The following is an 18,254-nucleotide window of genomic DNA, read 5'->3' as shown; positions in this document are numbered from 1 at the left end:
GAGGGCTTTGGGCTTTCATGTCGTGTATTCGTGACAGGCATGCAGGGGGTGGGGGGATTGAGCTCTTGGCCTGAAATGACATTCCTCAACCCAGAACACTGTATTCAGAACACTGAGGCATAAACATTCAACTATTCTTAATTGACCTTCGTATTTTTATCACTCCACTTTGTTTCTTTATCATGTCTTTGTAGGTATTAGGTATCATTGTTGAATGAAATAATTGAGAGCTATCAATCAAAATGCAGAAACCACATCATGAGCTCTTGCAAAAGAGCCAAATATTTTTCTCTCCTAAAGCCTTCAGGAAGTTTATTCTTGAAATCAGGAGTACAATGGACCCTTAAGAAGAGCTAATAACCACGTACTTTAGATTTAAACTTTAGAAACAGTCAGTTACCTTTTTCTCCTTCACTTTCAAAGGACAATTTTCTTCTTCGTAGTTTACAATTGTCCCCATCAGAATCATTCATGGATTGTGACCTTAGTAAGAGGTCAGCCTTTGTTAATGGAACATGAAAATAAAATGAAAGGTTAGTTGACTTGAACTGTCAGTGAACTTTACTATTTCATATCACTTTAACCACATTAGGTCATAATTATCAGACTGTCGGCAAATAGCTTGAACACTTTACTTAATGGTTGTCTCCAAATTCTAAAAGAAACGGATAGAATAATGCTAGAGGTTTTGTCATCTATTGTAAAAATCATAGTGGAAGTTTCATATTTGGGGATGATGCAGCATTCAGAGGCAAAACCTTCTTTATGTGGAATGTGTTTCATAAAACTTGGTGAAGTCAAAATAAAAAAATAATAATTTCAAAAATTTTCAGAATCTGTATTACTAGAGAGAAAAACGCACAAACTAATTCTAATTAGTGGTGATGTTTAACTTACATGAGCACAAGGTTAAATTTTATAAGTATAAGCTGTATAAGACTGAATTTAGTACACATTACATTTAGAGACCTTTATTATAAATATTCCCTGTTCCTCCTCTCCCTCTGAGAATACAATGTCAATCTTTTTTTTTTTTTTTTTTTTTTTTCGGGTCTGGTGATGGAACCCAGGGGCATTTGGCCTTCGAGCTACACCTTCTGCCCTATTTTTATTCTTTATTTTGAAACAGGGTCTCATTAAGTTGCAGTGGGCCTCACTAAGTAGCTGAGGCTGGCCACGAACCACGATCCTTTGGTCTCAGTCTCCCAAATGCTGGGATTACAAGTGTGCGCCACCATGCCCGGCTCACAATGTCAATCTTGTAAATAAAAACAAAGCTCCTGTTTTAATTTGGGTGTGCTGCCTGAATTTTTATGTCAACAGTACCTGAGGTAGATATTTCTTGTTTTTTAAAGAAAAAAATAGAGTGAGGTTGGTGAAATTCGATTCTGAGCAGGTATATTAAGATACTGAATGGCATCCTGGTGATCTTAAAAGTTGCTGCTTCTGTTTCAGTGTCTCATGGTACCTGGAAATGACCATCACTCCAAGGAGAAAGGAATCTACTACCCTGTACCTAAATATTAATGTAAGGATCTTTTGTTCCAGATAAATATACTGTGAAGTGTTGAATGTTCAAAATTTGGTTTCTGATTTTAAAAAGTCTTTAAAACTGGAGTGGGGTTTTTAGGGCTTTAGGAAAAGGGATGCAGGAAAAAAAGACTAGTAATAAATTGTGGGCTACTACATAAGTTCTATGTCCATAGATGCCAGTGGTTCATGAGGATATATTCTCACAGTGGGAGAGAGAGGGGAGTGAGAGATACACTCTCAAAATTTATTTTAGGCTAACTAATGCATAAAATTATTTAAAATTGTATTCTGATAGATAAGGCCACATATTATTCATTCTGTGACATCAATTTTAATCTACTATAAAATGTGATTAATTTATACTTCTGTGATTTGGAAATTATGTTAAATATGGTCCTAAGTCAGAATGCTGCGAATCTTTTCATTATTATTGAGACATCAGTGGTAAACAATGTGTGGTGTAAATAATATCTCAAGGAATGTTTTATCCTCTGTATAAGTAATAAGGGATTTTCAATAGCTTAAAATTGACTGTTTTTTTTTTTTTTTTACAAATAATTAGTACAGTAGAGACCAAGATTATTTTAAACCAGTATGTCACCAAGTGTTTCTAGAAGGTCAAATTTACGTAACGTGCTTAAAATGTCCCACATATTTTCAAGTACTTGGGCTGAATTCTTCCTTTAAAACTTAGAAGTTTCAATATTCACCTGCCCTTTCGTTCTGAACATTTAGAATTGATAAATGTTTTGTTGCAATATTTCGCTTGATTTTTCAGAAGTATTTATGCAATTCCAGAATAAAATGTCAGAAATCTAGAAACATATAGTTAACATGTACCTTTGCACTCTCATGCCTCAGGTTGAACGTCAACTCTAGGTTTGTTAGAAAATGATCAGAAAACTCAGGGTACATATCCAAAACCTCTAACAAATCTTCTCGCTGGATCTTATGCAAGTCACAGTATGTGAGAGCTCTTACATCTGCATTAGATTTGCCAGGTTTGGCATAAAGATGAACCATCTCTCCAAATATATCATTTTTTCCTAAAAAGTTAAAAGGAAAATAAAAATAAAACAAAAACAGAGGGGAAAGGGAGAGAGAGAGAGAGAGAGAGAGAGAGAGAGAGAGAGAGAGAGAGAGAGAGAGAGAATATCAAACATTTTCATTCTAAATGTAGAAGGTGACCCCACTGGCTTATTGATGAATCCCTGAGCCAAAGATTTCAAACCTAAACCCCCTAAGGGAGTTTAAAAATCACAGGTTTGGGCAGCAACATTAAACCATCTGGACTAATTCCTCCGGCCTGTTTGGTGAGTGGAATTTTGCTACTAAAGGTCCTGATAAAATCTCTCTTATTGTCTTCTGTGCATTCCTCGGCTAAGCATCTAGAATTTAGCAGATATGTCTTCACTCTGGTATGCCTCTCACTGCTAGCAAATCATTTTAAAGATTCCTTCAGGTAGATGTTCTCTGATTTTTTCAGTCTAGGACTATGGAAAGTCTTCAGCAAGTTGGACTCTTGTTCTTTCTGTGTCAGGATTATCTCTGGAGGTTGTGCGAAGGAAGAACTCCTGGTGGAGCTCTTTCAATGCTTAGATGATTAGAAAACACTTTGACTATACCTTGTTTCTTTAAGAGCCATTTTTTGATTTGGCATTACTTATTTCATCCGGTTAAAATATCTAGCTAGAGCCGGGTGTGGTGGTGCGTGCTTGTAATCCCAGTGCTTGGGAGGCAGAGACAGGAGGATCACACAGGTTCGAAGCCAGCCTCAGCTACTTAGTGAGGCTCTCGGCAACTTAGTGAGACCCTGTTTCCAAATAAAATATAAAAAAAAAAATAGGTCTGGGAGTATAGCCCGGAGGTAGAAAGCCTCTGGGTTCCACCCCCAGTACCACCAAAAAGAAAATAAATAAATAAATAAATAAACAAACAAACAAATAAAATAAAATATCTAGCTATATTTCTTTAATAGATATACTTTTCATCATATGGCCTTTGTTCTGAAAGTTTGCCTTCTTGCTCTTCTGCAAAGCCTGGTGCTATTTCAGCATCCAACTTCTCATGGACTTCTCTATCACCTCTGCCTACATATGTGTCACCTGATTTTCAACATCTTCTTCAATGATAACCAGTATTTTTGTGGGGGGACTAAGTAGGATCCAGGTACTGTGTCAAATGCCTAGGTGTATTACCTTGTTTTATCCCAAAATAACTTCATGAAGAAATTAGTAATTACCATCCAAATTTTATAAATACTGAAAGAGGATTAAAGAGGTAAACTGATTAATCCAAGGTCACCTTCTTTGCTGGGTGAAATAGAGGGATGGGGAGAGCAGGAGGATTAAATGCCATGCATTCTGACTTTAAAGTCCTTACCTGATTTATGTAACCTTTTATTCCCAATGTTTTCTTTGAATGTCACAGCCATTTTTCTATCTCTGAACATCAAGGCATTTTTGTGACATGTGTACCTAATAAATTGTGGTAGATTCCCTGATTATATTACTTCAAAAAATCACTAATGGTAGCATAAAATAATACTTTCTTATATCTATTTAAAAACTTATTTTCAGAATTAATAAAAATTCTCATTGTGTGTTACTTTAGTTTTGGTAGATAATCTTACGTATATCACGTGTAGAAGCTCTCATAGTTTTTTATTTTTATATATATTACTTTGTTTTGTGGTACCGGAGGTGAAACCCAGGGGCTCTTCTACCTCCAGGCTATACTCCCAGAACTATTTTATGTTTTATTTGGAAACAGGGTCTCACTGAGTTGCTCAGAGCCTCATTAAGTAGCTGAGGCTGGCTTCGAACCTGTGTGACCCTCCTCAGCCTCCCAAGCGCTGGGATTATAAACATGCACATCCATATCCTTCTCTCATAGTCTTTTTTTTTTTTTTTTTCGGGTCTGGGGATGGAATCCAGGGGTATTTGACCTCTGAACTACATCCCTGCCCTACTTTTATTCTTTATTTTGAAACAGGGTCTCACTTAGTTGCAGAGGGCCTCACTAAGTAGCTGAAGCTGTCCACGAACTGCGATCCTCTGGTCTCAGCCTCCCAAATGTTGGGATTACAAGTGTGCACCACTGACCCGGCTTCTCATAGTCTTTTAAAAAATAAAATTCTAATAAGTAAAAAATGCTGAAATAATCTTATTTTATAAGAGAATTTTTAATGGTAAGAAGTCAAATACCATATTGATTTTTTTTGTGTGTGTGTGTGTGGGGGGTCTGGGGATGAAACCCAGGGACATTCAACCGCCGAGCTACATCCCCTGCCCTATTTTTTATTCTTTATTTTGAAACAGGGTCTCACTAAGTTGTGGAGGACCTCACTAAGTAGGTGAGGCTGTCCGTGAACCGTGATCCTTCAGTCTCAACCTTCCGAATGCTTGGGATTACAAGCGTGCGCCACCATGCCCGACTCAAATACCATATTGTAACTGTAAAAAAAAATGTCATTGGAGTGAAGAAATTAACCATAGTTTAAATAAATATTAATCAAATTTTCAAAAATAAAATAAATATTCATAATTTGTAAAGACTTTAGGTGTTAATTTATATAAGAATGGGGACAGAAAAAAAGAGAATATCTTAAAATTCTTTGGTTTAGATAGCTCAATATATTTTTTAAGTTTATTTATTTATTTATTTATTTATTTATTTATTTATTTGGTGGTACTGGGGTTCCTGGAAGCCCTTCTACCTCCGGGCTACACTCCCAGACCTATTTTATATTTTTATTTAGAATCAGGGTCTCCTAAGCCAGCGCGAGCGGCTGGCTTCGAACCTGCGCGATCCTCCTGTTTCCGCCTCCCAAGCGTGGGGATTACAAGTGTGTGCCACCACGCCTGGCCTTTTTTAAAGTTTTGAACTAAATTACCATGGAAGTTTTTGATAGTTCAGATGGACCTTATTTATTGATTTAATTTGGATAGTGGGGTTTGAACTCAGGGGTGTTCTACCTCTGACCTAGAACCCAAACCTAATTGTGTGTGTGTGTGTGTGTGTGTGTGTGTGTGTGTGTGTGTGTGTGTGAAATAGGGTCTGATTGCTGAGGTTGGCCTCAAGCCTGCAATCATCCTGCCTCAGCCTTCCAGGTACTGGAATTGCAAGTGTGTGCTACCATGCCCAATTGGACCTTATATTTTAATTAACTTTCACCACAGTGAATGATCAAGAATTAAGCCCTGTGTACAGTTTAGCAATATTCTGAAATTACTATTTTCTAACACAAGAAAGCTTGTTACCTTTCTGTAGGAGGTAGAACTGACTGATTTGAAGACCAGGGATGCATGGAAACAGGACCCTTCTCTGGCAAAATACCAGGAATAGCTCTCTATCCCAAATCTAGTGAAAAACTTAAATTTTTTGTGTGATTCTGAAGTGCTTTTAAATGTGCTTTTTAAATCTTTGTCTGCTTATTGCATTGTAAACTAAGTTGCATATCTTGTCAATGTGGGAAAACATTTTTATGAAATAGGCCTCACAAAAACTTGTCAATATACACGGGAGTTACTCACACACCTTCATTGATGGATTTAGGCCCACTGCTGTGTCATACTCTGGTCCTACATGACAGCAAGGGAAACAGATAAAACCAACCCCTGTCCTTTTGGTGTTAATGGTCAGATGTGAACATCAAGAGTTGAATTTCTCAGAAGATTGGAAACAGAAGTACCATATGGCCCAGTGATAATGCTCTTGGGCATCTTCTCAAAGCAAATGAAATAAGAATAGTATAATCAAGCTGGGCATGGTGGCACACAATCGTAATCTCAGCATTCGGGAGGCTGAGATAGGAGGATTGCGGTTCTCGGACAACCTCAGCTACATAGCGAGACCCTTAGCAACTCAGTGACACCCTGTATCAAAAAAAAAATAAATAAATAAAGACTAAAAAATAGGACTGGGGGTGTAGCTCAGAGTTAGAATGCTTCTGGGTTCAACCCCCAGCACCACACACAAAAAAATATTATACTTATACTTGATATTTATGTTTATAGCAGCACAGTTTATAATAGTCAAACTTATGGAACCAGCCTGGATGCTCATCAACAGATGAATAGATCACAAAACTTTGGTATAGCAGGTGGGTGGTGCAGGCTGTAATCCCAGAGTTCGGGAGGCGGAGACGGGAGATCAGAGGATCATGTTTTGCCAGCCTCAGCTACTTAGCTTGGCCATTTGCAACTCAGCGAGACCCTGTTTCAAAATTAAAAAGACAAAAAAAAAAAAAATAGGGCTGGGGGGTGTAGCCTGAAAGTAGAATGCACGTGGGTTCAATCCCCAGTGTGGCAAAACAAAATCAACAAGATTAAAAAGGGGTTGGGATGTAGCTCAGTTGCAAAGTGCTTGCTTTGCAGGTGTGGCACTCTAGGTTTGATTCCCGGTTCCACAAAGACAAAAAGAAAAAAGAAGAACCCCTTAAAAACATAAAAAAGACTAAAAAATAGGGCTGGGGGTGTAGCTCCAAGATAGAATGCCCCTGGGTTCCATCCCCGGTACTGCAAAAACAAAACAAAACAAACAAACAACCCCCCCCCAAAACACACACACACACACACACACACACACACACACACACACATGCACACACACACACACAAAATAACAAACTTTGGTTATATACACCATGGACTTTTACTCAAACATAAAGAAGAATAAAATTCCACCATTTGTAGGAAAATACATGGAACTCCAGAATATATATATATATATATATATATATATATATATATATATATACTTAATGAGTACACCTAGTCATAAAGAATGATCAGATGTATGTTATCCCTTACATATGGAAGCTAGAGAGATATTTGGTAATAAGGGCAGCATCAGATAGGTGAGCAGAGACTCCAGGGGGGTAACCGAGGGGGATCAGCGAAGGGGGACAAAGTCATAAAAAATGCAATAGTAGACGTAATGCTATGAACAAGCCAGGAGTGGTGGCGCACGCTTGTAATTCCAGCATTCAGGAGGCAGAGACAGGAGGATCTGAGTTTGTGAAAGCCTCAGCTACTTAGAGAGGCCCTTTGCAACTCAGTGAGACCCTGTTTCCAAATAAAGAATAGAAAATAGGGCTGTGGGTGTAGCTTGGAGGTAGAATGCCCCCGGGTTCCATTCTCAGTATCAAAAAAAAAAAAAAAGTAATCCTATGCCGGGCGTGGTGGCGCACGCTTGTAATCCCCGTGCTTGGGAGGCAGAGACAGGAGGATCACACAGGTTTGAAGCCAGCCTTGTGCGTTGGCTTAGGAGACCCTGTTTCCAAATAAAAATGTAAAAATAGGTCTGGGAGAGTAGCCTGGAGGTAGAAGGGCTTCCAGGAACCCCAGTACCACCACCACCAAAAAAAAAAAAAAAAAAAAGAATTAATGCTATGAACATATACAAAATTGCCAATTCTAATCTCAAAGACTTGCAGGGTGAGTGGAGGGGGGCTGGCGGGGAAGGCAACAAGATTTGCGTGCATGTAGTTTTCTAACATTTTGTACCCTGATATGGTGTAAAATTAAAATGCACCCAATTTTTAAAAAAGAGCTAATGAATGGAAGCCATTGAATTCCATGCTCATTATTTAAATAGACCAGCATTCAATCCACAGGGAAAAAAGAGTACAAATTTTCAAAGCCTGGGGAGGTAAGTGTTACCTTGGGGAGAATTGGGCTAAAACCTTATGGGTAGGTAATAAAAGAGGAGGAAAACTGACCTGGCTTCTTTCTGTTCCCCACTATTCTCCACTGGCCTAATTCCTCAAAGAAATCCCCAAGTTCACATAGCCATAATTAATTAATTACTTTTGTGGTACTAGAGATTAAACCTAAGGGCATTCTACCTCCAAGATACACCCTCAGCCCTATTTTATTTTTCATTTTGAAATACGGTCTCACTAAGTTGCCGAGGGCCTATGTTGCTAAGGCTGATAGTGAACCTGAGATCCTTCTATTTCAGCCTCCCAAGTACTTGAATTATAGGCTTGCACCACCACACCTGGCTGTAAGTTTATTTTTAAAGAGGAAAGAATATTAAATGTTGTTTCTTTTGAACTCAAACCACTTTATTACTAATTTTAATCTTCTCATCACCTCTATCTCTGCTGTTATGTTCATTGCTTTATACTACCTAAAGGCTTGTGTAATTACACTTATAAAAATACACAAATTCATCAGAACGGAGACCTGGTTCCTGACAGGGCGTTAGCACATGCTAACAAGTATTTCTACAACACTGGATATTTTTTTTTTTTAAGATGTGAAGGGATCAAGTATGAAGCCAAAATCATGCATCATGAAAAGAAAAATGCTGACTATTTGCATATATTTAGCCTCCAATGTCTGAGCAGCTGCCAGAAACTGACAAGACGCATGAATGCATTTGCACGGCAGAGGAAGAAGTGAGACAGTCAAGAAAACATACTTTCTGCAAGGTTCATTAGATTTGTATCGGATTTTAAATAAAGCTTTAAAAGCATTTACCAATATTAAAGAGTCTTTATCTGTCATTTAAACTATGCTTTGTAATAACTACTAACCAATCTGTCACCCTCCTAAAACACTCACCCAGAATTGCTACCACAATGTCATCTTTGAGGATTTCGATGGAGCCTCTGGAGAGGAAATAGAGTGCAGTGAGGACATCCCCACAATGGACAAGGGTGTCTCCTGGAGGTGCATGGGTGGTCTTGAACTTCATCGCCAAAGCTCTAAGGCAACCTTTACTCGCCCCCCGAAAGGCTTTGCAGTTTTGCAGCAAAGTCTGATTCAGATGTAGGCAAATGTCAGCTTGTAAGCATTCTGGGAAACCCTTTAGGACCTGAAAGGGGAAAAAAAAAAAATAAAGAGTTTCATACTACCAGTGCACAAGGCACCTCGACTTGAAATAAAGTATATTTCTTGCTCACAGAACTGCAGGTGTAGTAATTGTCACACAGGAGTTCTTACAATGATTCTGCCTCGCCTACCTTAATGAACACTTGGTTTGCTAAACATGTCAGAATTTTTACTCAAATACTTGTTCTCTGAATTAACTGCAGGCATTCAGACTCAACACAAATGCCGTCTCATTAAAATGTTATGCCTACCACTTTTCACATTGCTTCTCTTTTCCTGCAGTATGTTATGTAGCCTCATACTGTGCCCAGATGTAATGCAATGTGACAATTAATAAGACATAACTAATGAAGGCAATACAACTAGAAAGATAATCAACCTTTTGAAGGGATTTCAAGTCAAATTAGATTGCCATCTCTCCTATATATTGTAGTTATAATTAGTAAAAATGTTGATCCTGAAATAACCATGGTATTTAAATGTCATATACCAGACAGTGCTCTTAATTAAGAGTACTTGGACTATGCATGTTTCCTATAATCATTATTAATATTAAATATTTTGATAAGTACCAAAATCCGAAATGGAAAAAAGAATAGCAAATATATTTCAAAAGTGTTATTTAATTTTCAGACATAGAAATGGTTCCAAAATTTATAGAACATACATAAATTTCTAAAATGCTACTGTTTTGACAATCTATTTATTTGCTAATTCAAAACTTGTGGAAATGATTAAACAATAGCTGTTTCAAGTGCTACTCAACTTGAACTGAATAAAACTTTATTTTGATAGAATTCCAGGGTGATATGAGTCAAAGACACTTAATTCCTGCTTCTCCTGTGTCTATTTTAGGTGTCCTATATAGATTGTAATTTTATGTTGATTTTATTCTGTGATATAAATAGCATGCTTTGGGATGAAAAGAAGGGGCATGATACAGTACAATTTATAGTGCAGCATAAAATTTGGGGATTTCTCTTCGTTCAACATCAGTGTGCCATTTTCTACAACTGAAAGTAAGATGAATTGTTTATAAAGCAATTTAAATATGTTTGACCTACAGAGGAACTTCAAATTAAATCATATTTGAGTCAACTGTCAATTATCTCTATACTAAAGACTAAAGCAGTTACAGGGATTCTGCATGTGAAGTAATTGGTTAGACTGTGATATAATATGAAAGGATCAATTAAGAGACATGAAGCCCCAAAGCCCCAAATTTCTCATTTCCTTCATTGTCTAGAGTCATCCACCATTCATGAGTAGAGGGAATTTTAGAAGGAAATTCAAGGAGCTGGATTTTGATCATTATTTTGCCACAGGATGACTCTTGTGCAAGTCACTTTACCAATCTGTTTCTCTGATGGAATAAGAAAGTTCACAATATTGAAATCAGCCACAAGTTACCAATCAATAGCATGTCAGTTGGCAGACTGTGCTCACCCAGCTCCAAGATGCACACGTTTTCATCCTAAAAAGTTTCTATTACTTGGCTCAGGTCCAGAGCAAAGAAGCCTTCCTCTGCTAACTCTCTCCTTCCCAGTAACTTTCAGTCTTGGTCTAAATAACTGGACTTTTCCCAATTCCTTGCTTGGACAGAATACTTCCCCAGTATGACTTGCCTAGCAATTGCCAGTGCTGCCCTGAAGTCTAGTCTTTTTAATCTCACTTTTAAAAAATTGGATATTTTAACGACTCAGCTCCTTTCATGGAACTAACCCTCTGATTCTCTGATCCTTTCTACTATTTCCATCACATTGGATTCTTGTGGTGCCACACTGGAGTTGAGTTAAATTTGGACACGTTTCTGAAATGGGAGCCACTTTCTTTGGGGTTGTTTAGAAGAAAAATGTCCCAGTTTCCTGGCTTCTGCTTCTGATTTACATCTCCCTGAAACACACTGTTACAGTCTCAGCATAACTCACAAATGACCCTATAGAGATAAAAATAAATAGAGCAATACACCAAGTAACAAATTAGATCTATCCATTGTTCTCTTAAGACTTGGCAGTAACAAAGCACAAGAAGGCATTTTATACTTCACATAATGGGGCATATTGCTACTGTATAATTGGAGTGCGGATACTGAGCATATCAAAGGCATTTTTCTGAAGTCACCCTGAATGTAACCTAGTTATTAAAAAATTGTGCACATGTGTACACTTTTGTGCATGCACACTCTGAGTTGAAAGGTAAGAGATGAGATGGAGATTGGATTCCTCATGCATTTGAGTGTTATGTGAGCTCTGGAGTAAGACAGGCATGAGGGAAGCCACTTACTAGTTGTGAGTTTGGTCAAGTTACTTAACATCTCTGAGATTAAGTTTTCTTCTTTCGTAAAATTAAATTAATAATATCAACTTCATGATGCTGTGTCTACAATTAAATAAGTCATATAAACCATTTTGTGAACAGTAGCTATTTAGTAGGCAATTTACCTCTGACTTCATTTTTTTTTTTTTTTTTTTTTTGGTTACACTTATTTACTGTTCCTAAAGAAGCAGCATGATCTTTTTTTTTTTTTTTTGCTGGGAATTGGGAGACATAAAACATACTGTGTTTTTCTTGGTGCTGTCTGACAGAAAAATTTCCACCTAGTTTTATGTTCTCTTGCCTCAGTAGAGTTTAAATGTTTTGTGTACCACGTGTCATGGGTGTAAGAACTCTTCTCCCTTGTGTTTGTCTGTTTCCTATTATAGAAAACGTGTCTCCTATTTCTGTCCTCTTAAATGATCAGGTATATTTGCACTTAGGTTTTCCCTGTGAAATGATTAAATCCTTTTTGATATTAATAAATTACATTTACAAATATGTTCTTAGAATTCTCATAGTCTTCAAATCACTCACAAATCTAAGGGTACTTGGGACATCCTTTCTTTGTTAATTGAATTCAGCTCCCAGCATGTTGATGAGAGTCTCACTGGTTGCTAAGCCTGTCCTTGAACTTGCAAGTCTCCTTCCTGTCTCAGACTCCCAAGTACTGGAATTACAAGGCCTGCACCACCTTGCCTTGCTTGAAGCAATCTAATTTAAGTATCACCCAGAATCAGTTTCATGGCCTGATGCTTGGAAAAACATTTCTTATCCTTTTATCAAATATTTGTCAAATGTTTGTTTGCTATATGCCAGGTACCAGGCTATGGAAATTTACAATGAATAAATCATGTTCTAAAAGTACTCATTGTCCTCAAGATGTTCTTCTAAATATCTGGATTAAAAATTTTTTACAGGCTTAACTAGGATTTCCCATACTCTGCTCCTCATGCCAGACTTGGACATTTGAAATACTGATGGCTGTTTAAATGAACTCTCAATGAACAATTAATAGAGATTGAGTGGGAAGTTCTAATTTCATTTTTAATATTGGTTGGTATAGGGAAGAGTTTTGACTCTCTGAAGTTTCCGAAACTCAAGCTTGGCAGAAATCTTATATGTTTATTATGATATATGGTAATTGAATATTTTACTTGAATGTATGTGAACAAAGATCTTAAGGAAGAACTCTCAAAATCAAATTATGACTTATAAGTGAGAATTTATTCATTTAAGTAAATATGAAATGTTTTCTGTGATTGTTAAATCACTTCATAATTTAGTACTTGAGGGCCCCCAATTTTTTTTTTTGTGTGTGTGGTACTGAGGGCAGAACCCTGGAGCTTTCTACCTCTAGGCTATACTCCCAGACCTATTTTTTTATTTTATTTGGAAACAGGGTCTCACTAAGTTGCTGAGAGCCTCACTAAGTAGCTGAGGCTGGCTTCGAACCTGTGCGATCCTCCTGTCTCAGCCTCCCAAGTGTGGGGATTACAAGTGTGCGCCACCACGCCCGGCCTGAGGGCCCCAAATTTAAAGACATTTGAATAAAAACAATACACTAATAATGACAAAGCAAGGTACCATTATTGAATCAAATAAAACTGATAACACAAAGCAAAAAGAGAAAAATATGATTACATATAAGCATCTATCAAACATGCTCAATCATTAATTAAAAAGTATTCAACTTCATGTTAAACTTCCCTAAAAACAAAATATATTTGAGTACACATTTAATGGCATGAAATTACAATATTGCTAATATTTATAATTATGTAGTATGTGGGTTCAAATTTTTTTATTCTGAATAATAAACAAAAAATTTAGAAATGAATGGATGCCAAAGTTAATAAAACTTATGACATCTGATTTGACATAATGTACCAATCAAGGTGATATGTCTCATTAGCTTTTAAATAAGTCAATCCTTAATCGTAACAGAAATTTATATTATAAAACAATTGTGCTATCTTATGCTTTTGGCTACAGATGAAAAAAAAGTTTGACTCAGGTCAACCACAGATTAGAATTTAAAAGTTGTGTTTTGGACTCTGTCTAATCAGAAAAATATCCTAATGAAATTGTTTTCCTTTGGTTATGTCACTTTTATGTCACTTTTCAAGAAGAGAAATTAGTTATTTTCTTAATCAAAATTTGCTTGACTACTGATATAAAAGGGGTTCTAAATAAAGTTGAGGACTTCCGGGAAGATGGCGACCGAGAAAAGCGGGGCTTAAGAGTCCCGCTAACAACCAATCTCCATTACCACAAAAAGAGCGCCTTTCATAGCCAGAAAACACCATCACCAGAAAAACAAAAAAACCACCAGGCTCCAGAGAGAAAGCGAACTGAGAACAGAGCTCAGGGCCACAGAGGAGACACACGCGCCCGAGGACGCGGCAGCAGCGCCATACTGCCGGCGGCAGCGGCGAACTCAGCGGACGGCTACAGCAAGCCGAGGTGAGCCGATGCGGAACAGCCAGGCGGGATCTTTCGGCGCAGACAGCATTTAAAGCTCCCAGTGGCTGAGCTCAGCACACACTGCAGGGATCCAGCGTGGAAATCAAAACCAGAGAAGAAAAAATACGCCAGCCTCATGGCCGAGGGCGTGGCAGAGGCGCCATATTGCCACCAGCGGTGGCAGCAGCAGTGAATTCACCGAGTCCAGTACAGCTACATCTACGTACTCAAGAACAGTGAGTCAAATTGCGGGCCACAGAGGAGAAATCCCAGTATTGTGCCTCCTGGGACTTGACCCAGTGAGGGAGTGGTGGTGGCAGAGATATCACACCATAGGAGAGCGTGCAACCTGGCACCCCCCATAGTTTAAAGCAGCCTCTATCGACTCCCTGGGTCGGAGACTCTGTGATACAACCCAGTAAAGGAGTAGTAGGGTCTGAGATAATACAGACTCGAGATCCAGAGCACCTTAAGTGAAGCCATAGTGACCCAAGGGAAGAACCCAGAGAAGGCACAAACCTCCGAAATCATGGGAAAGAGGAATAACACTGAAGTAATGAATGTGCACAACCCCACAACATCAGAACCTGATAAAACAGAAAATCAGAGATTTCTAGAAGATCAAATCAGGAAAATAACTGTAGAAATAATAGAGGTGCTTCGAAAAGAACTCAGAGAGAGCCAAAAAGAGATAAAGGATGCAATTAATGAAGTAAAGGCCTCAATTCAAAGCACAAACAACCGATTAGACCACATGGAGAACAGAATCTCGCTCTTAGAAGATGAGCAATCCAAAAATGAATGCATAGTTTCTAATCTAGAAAAAGATATCCAACAGCAGGAATCTGACATTGAAGAAATATGGGCCCATCTTAAGAGAGCTAACCTAATAATAATTGGAATAGAGGAGGGAAAAGAAAGTGATACCAAAGGGATCAACAATGTCTTCAAGGAAGTAATAGCAGAAAATTTTCCAAATATAGAGCAAGAGGTTGATACACAGATCCAGGAAACTTATAGAACTCCCTTTAGACAGGATCCGAGAAGAGGATCCCCACGCCATATAATTGTCAAAATGACCAATGTGGAAGCCAAGCAGAGAATCTTAAAGGCAACAAAAACAAAGGGCCAAGTGACATTCAGAGGCAAACCAATTAGAATCACTCCAGACTTCCCAAACCAAGTCATGAGAGCCAGAAGGGCTTGGAGTAACATATTCCAAACTCTGAAAGAAAACAACTTCCAGCCAAAAATTTCCTATCCAGCAAAACTTTCTATCAAATTAGATGGAGAAATAAGAAGCTTCCATGACAAACAGAAACTGAAGGAATTTATGTCTTCAAAACCAGCGCTAGAGAAAATACTCAAAGAGATTAACTACAAAGAAGAAATAGGTAACACTCACCAGAACCAGAGAAACAAGAGTTTCCATCCAACAGACAACTAAGATTGGTTATCTGTGGAGATTCATTATTTATGTTAGTCTTTTACCTATCTCTAAATTGTATTGTTTGCCTTTATTGTTGTTAATTTTTAGGATTTCTAGTTGGAATATTAATATACCTTCAGATATAGCATTTGGAAATATTTTATCCAATTCTATTAGTAACTTTTAACTCTGTTTACATTGTCTTTGGATATACAATATTTTCTTTTATTTTTTAGGGAGTTTGTATATTCTTCTGTTGCCTGTGCCATTGAAATCATATCCAAGAAATCACTGCCAATTTCAATGTTGTGAGGTTTTATGACCCAGATTTTCTCCTAGAAGTTTATAGTCTTAAGATTTATATTTAGGTCTTTTATCTAGTTTGAGTTAATACTTGTATGTGGGATTAGGTAAGGGTCCAATTTTATTCTTTTCCATGTAATTATTATTTTTCAACAATATTTAGTTAAAAGATTATTATTTCCACCACCAAATCTTCGTGGAAACCTTGTCAAAAATAACTTGACAATATAGGGAAGAAGTTAGCTCTAGGCTTGTATTTAACTCCAATGGTCTATATATCTGCCTTTAGAACAGTACTACACTGTTTCAATTATTGTAGCTTTATATGGTTTGAAATCAGAAAATATACATCTTCTAGCTTTGTTTTTGCTTCGAGATTGTTTTGGGTATCTAGAGTCCATATTCCATATCAGGATAGATTTTTTTTCTGAAAAATAAATATATGATAGTTTCACCTAAAAAAAAGAAAAAAATATTCTCTGGTAAGAAAGAAAGCAAAAAGAAATATTGAAATGTTATCTTTAAGTCATCAGAAGCTTGGTATCAGACAAATGAAACTGTTATGTGAGATTATCATTTTTAATTTTGGATAAATTGCTATAATACTAGATGTCAACCACTAAGCCAAGCATGGGAGGGAGGGATGGGGAGAGAATGGGATGGGGATCAGGTGGGGGCTGACTGGGCGATGTGTGCATGTATGTCTACAAAAGTCTGTATCCCACTATGATGTATGAATACAGTGCACCAATAAAATAAAATTTAAAAAAATAAATAAATAAAGTTGAATGTTCACAAGCTATTGACAATGAATTGTTATTCTTTCCATACATTTAAGATGCAAGATACAACATTTACTTTTTCTTAGCCCCGATTGCAAAACACTCTTTCATGTTGGGTACAATTGCTAGATTTTGTTTCGAAGAGTGCCAATAACTGGACATTTTTTACCTAAACGTTTCCCAAGCCAAATTCCTAGTATTTTAAATACCGGCATTTGTTTTTTGAGATAAATCGCAATGTGTTCCTTAATATATAACTCATATTCTGATAGTATGGAAAGTTGGTCTATGTTGTAATGAATATTTTTTACTCATTTTATTTAAAGTAGCTGTAGAAGAGAACATTACCAGAGGCAGGTAAATGGAGCACATTTAGAAAGACAGCCTGAACTTTGAAAATGGCTCTTCTAAATAACAGATTAATCATATGCACAACTTTGGTGTCTGTGTTAATTGTCATTAGGAAATTTTTTAGGGAAATTCTATGGGTCATTAAATATACTTAATCTTGACAAATTAGGATTAATCAAAACACAAATTAACACTCCCTATGAAGCACTAACCTCAAGCATGACTAGCAAATAGATTATACAAGAGATATATTAAATCTTAAGTCTTTTGCCTTAGAGTACCAATTCGGATAGAATCATTATTTTCATGTGGGCATTTAGATTTTGATAAATCTTTAGTACTTATGAGATAATGAACTGGGAATTTTTGTTGTTTCTAGAAGCAATGTCCTAATATGATAGATTAATTCCTATATCGTTCCATAGCTATTATTTTTATGCTATAGAAATAGAAAACAGCTGGGCAAAATAGTGAGTGCCTGGAATCCTAGTACCTGGGAGAATGAAACAGAATTGCAGGTTAGAGGCCAGTGTACAGTAATTTAGAGAAACTCTGTTACAAAATAAAAGTGGCTGGGGGTGTAACTAAGGAGAAGAGTGCTCCTGGGTTTGATCCCCAGTGTTCCCTCTGCCCCCAGAGCAGTAGAACACATTTGTATTTAATGTTTCTTTGATTACATGGTAATACTACATTTCACTTACTGACTATGACAGGTGTATTCTCTCAGCAGTTTTTTATGTAGATAATATTCTTTGCCCTAGTCTGAGTCTCAAATTTCTTTGTCATCTACTTTTGTATTTTACCTTCATGTAGCTGATAAGAACAAGGAATTATTTTACTGCAGGAGGCAATCAGATCTGGCTAGATTGTTGGGGAAGGAGAACTCTATGGAATACATGACACAAGCTATGGGAATATTTACATGCATTGAGAGAATGAGCTAGTCTTCTGATGTAACTTATCAACACTTAGCATATGGTTTATATCAGTTGAGGAGAGAACATATGAGCAGAACAAACTGTCATACAGAGCCATGGATAACAAGGGCATATTCCTGAACCCGTTTTGGTACCAGTAAAAGCTACTTAAAAAATGAAACTAAATTCTCCTATATCTTTCCTTCCCTTTCCCACAAGTCCGGCTTGCAGCAAAACTGGGACATAGTTACTTCTTATTAGAAGGAAACTTAAACTTTATCCTTACTCAAATTAAGGTAGAGCCAAGAAGGAGTTA

At 37.1% G+C, this 18,254-nt stretch overlaps 1 protein-coding gene across 2 annotated transcripts in view; it reads right to left on the bottom strand.

The window, feature by feature from the left end:
• The window catches only part of KCNH7 (potassium voltage-gated channel subfamily H member 7), a gene marked incomplete at both ends in the record, with an annotated part of 473,040 nt that overhangs the window by 24,186 nt on the left and 430,600 nt on the right, over positions 1-18,254 (bottom strand). Inside the window, 3 exons of one of the 2 annotated variants that reach the window (XM_080690173.1) lie at positions 401-500; positions 2,374-2,579; positions 9,108-9,360. In XM_080690173.1, the coding sequence (XP_080546299.1) occupies positions 401-500; positions 2,374-2,579; positions 9,108-9,360 (559 nt within the window). The remainder of the gene's footprint in view (positions 1-400; positions 501-2,373; positions 2,580-9,107; positions 9,361-18,254) is intronic. The other variant, XM_080690174.1, reaches the window with a different exon arrangement.

The sequence above is a fragment of the Muscardinus avellanarius genome (assembly GCF_963383645.1).
Source record: "Muscardinus avellanarius genome assembly, chromosome: 2".
Classification (NCBI taxonomy): domain Eukaryota; kingdom Metazoa; phylum Chordata; class Mammalia; order Rodentia; family Gliridae; genus Muscardinus; species Muscardinus avellanarius.
The sequence above is the reverse complement of the archived record's forward strand: the minus strand, read 5'-3'. Positions and strand labels throughout refer to the sequence as shown.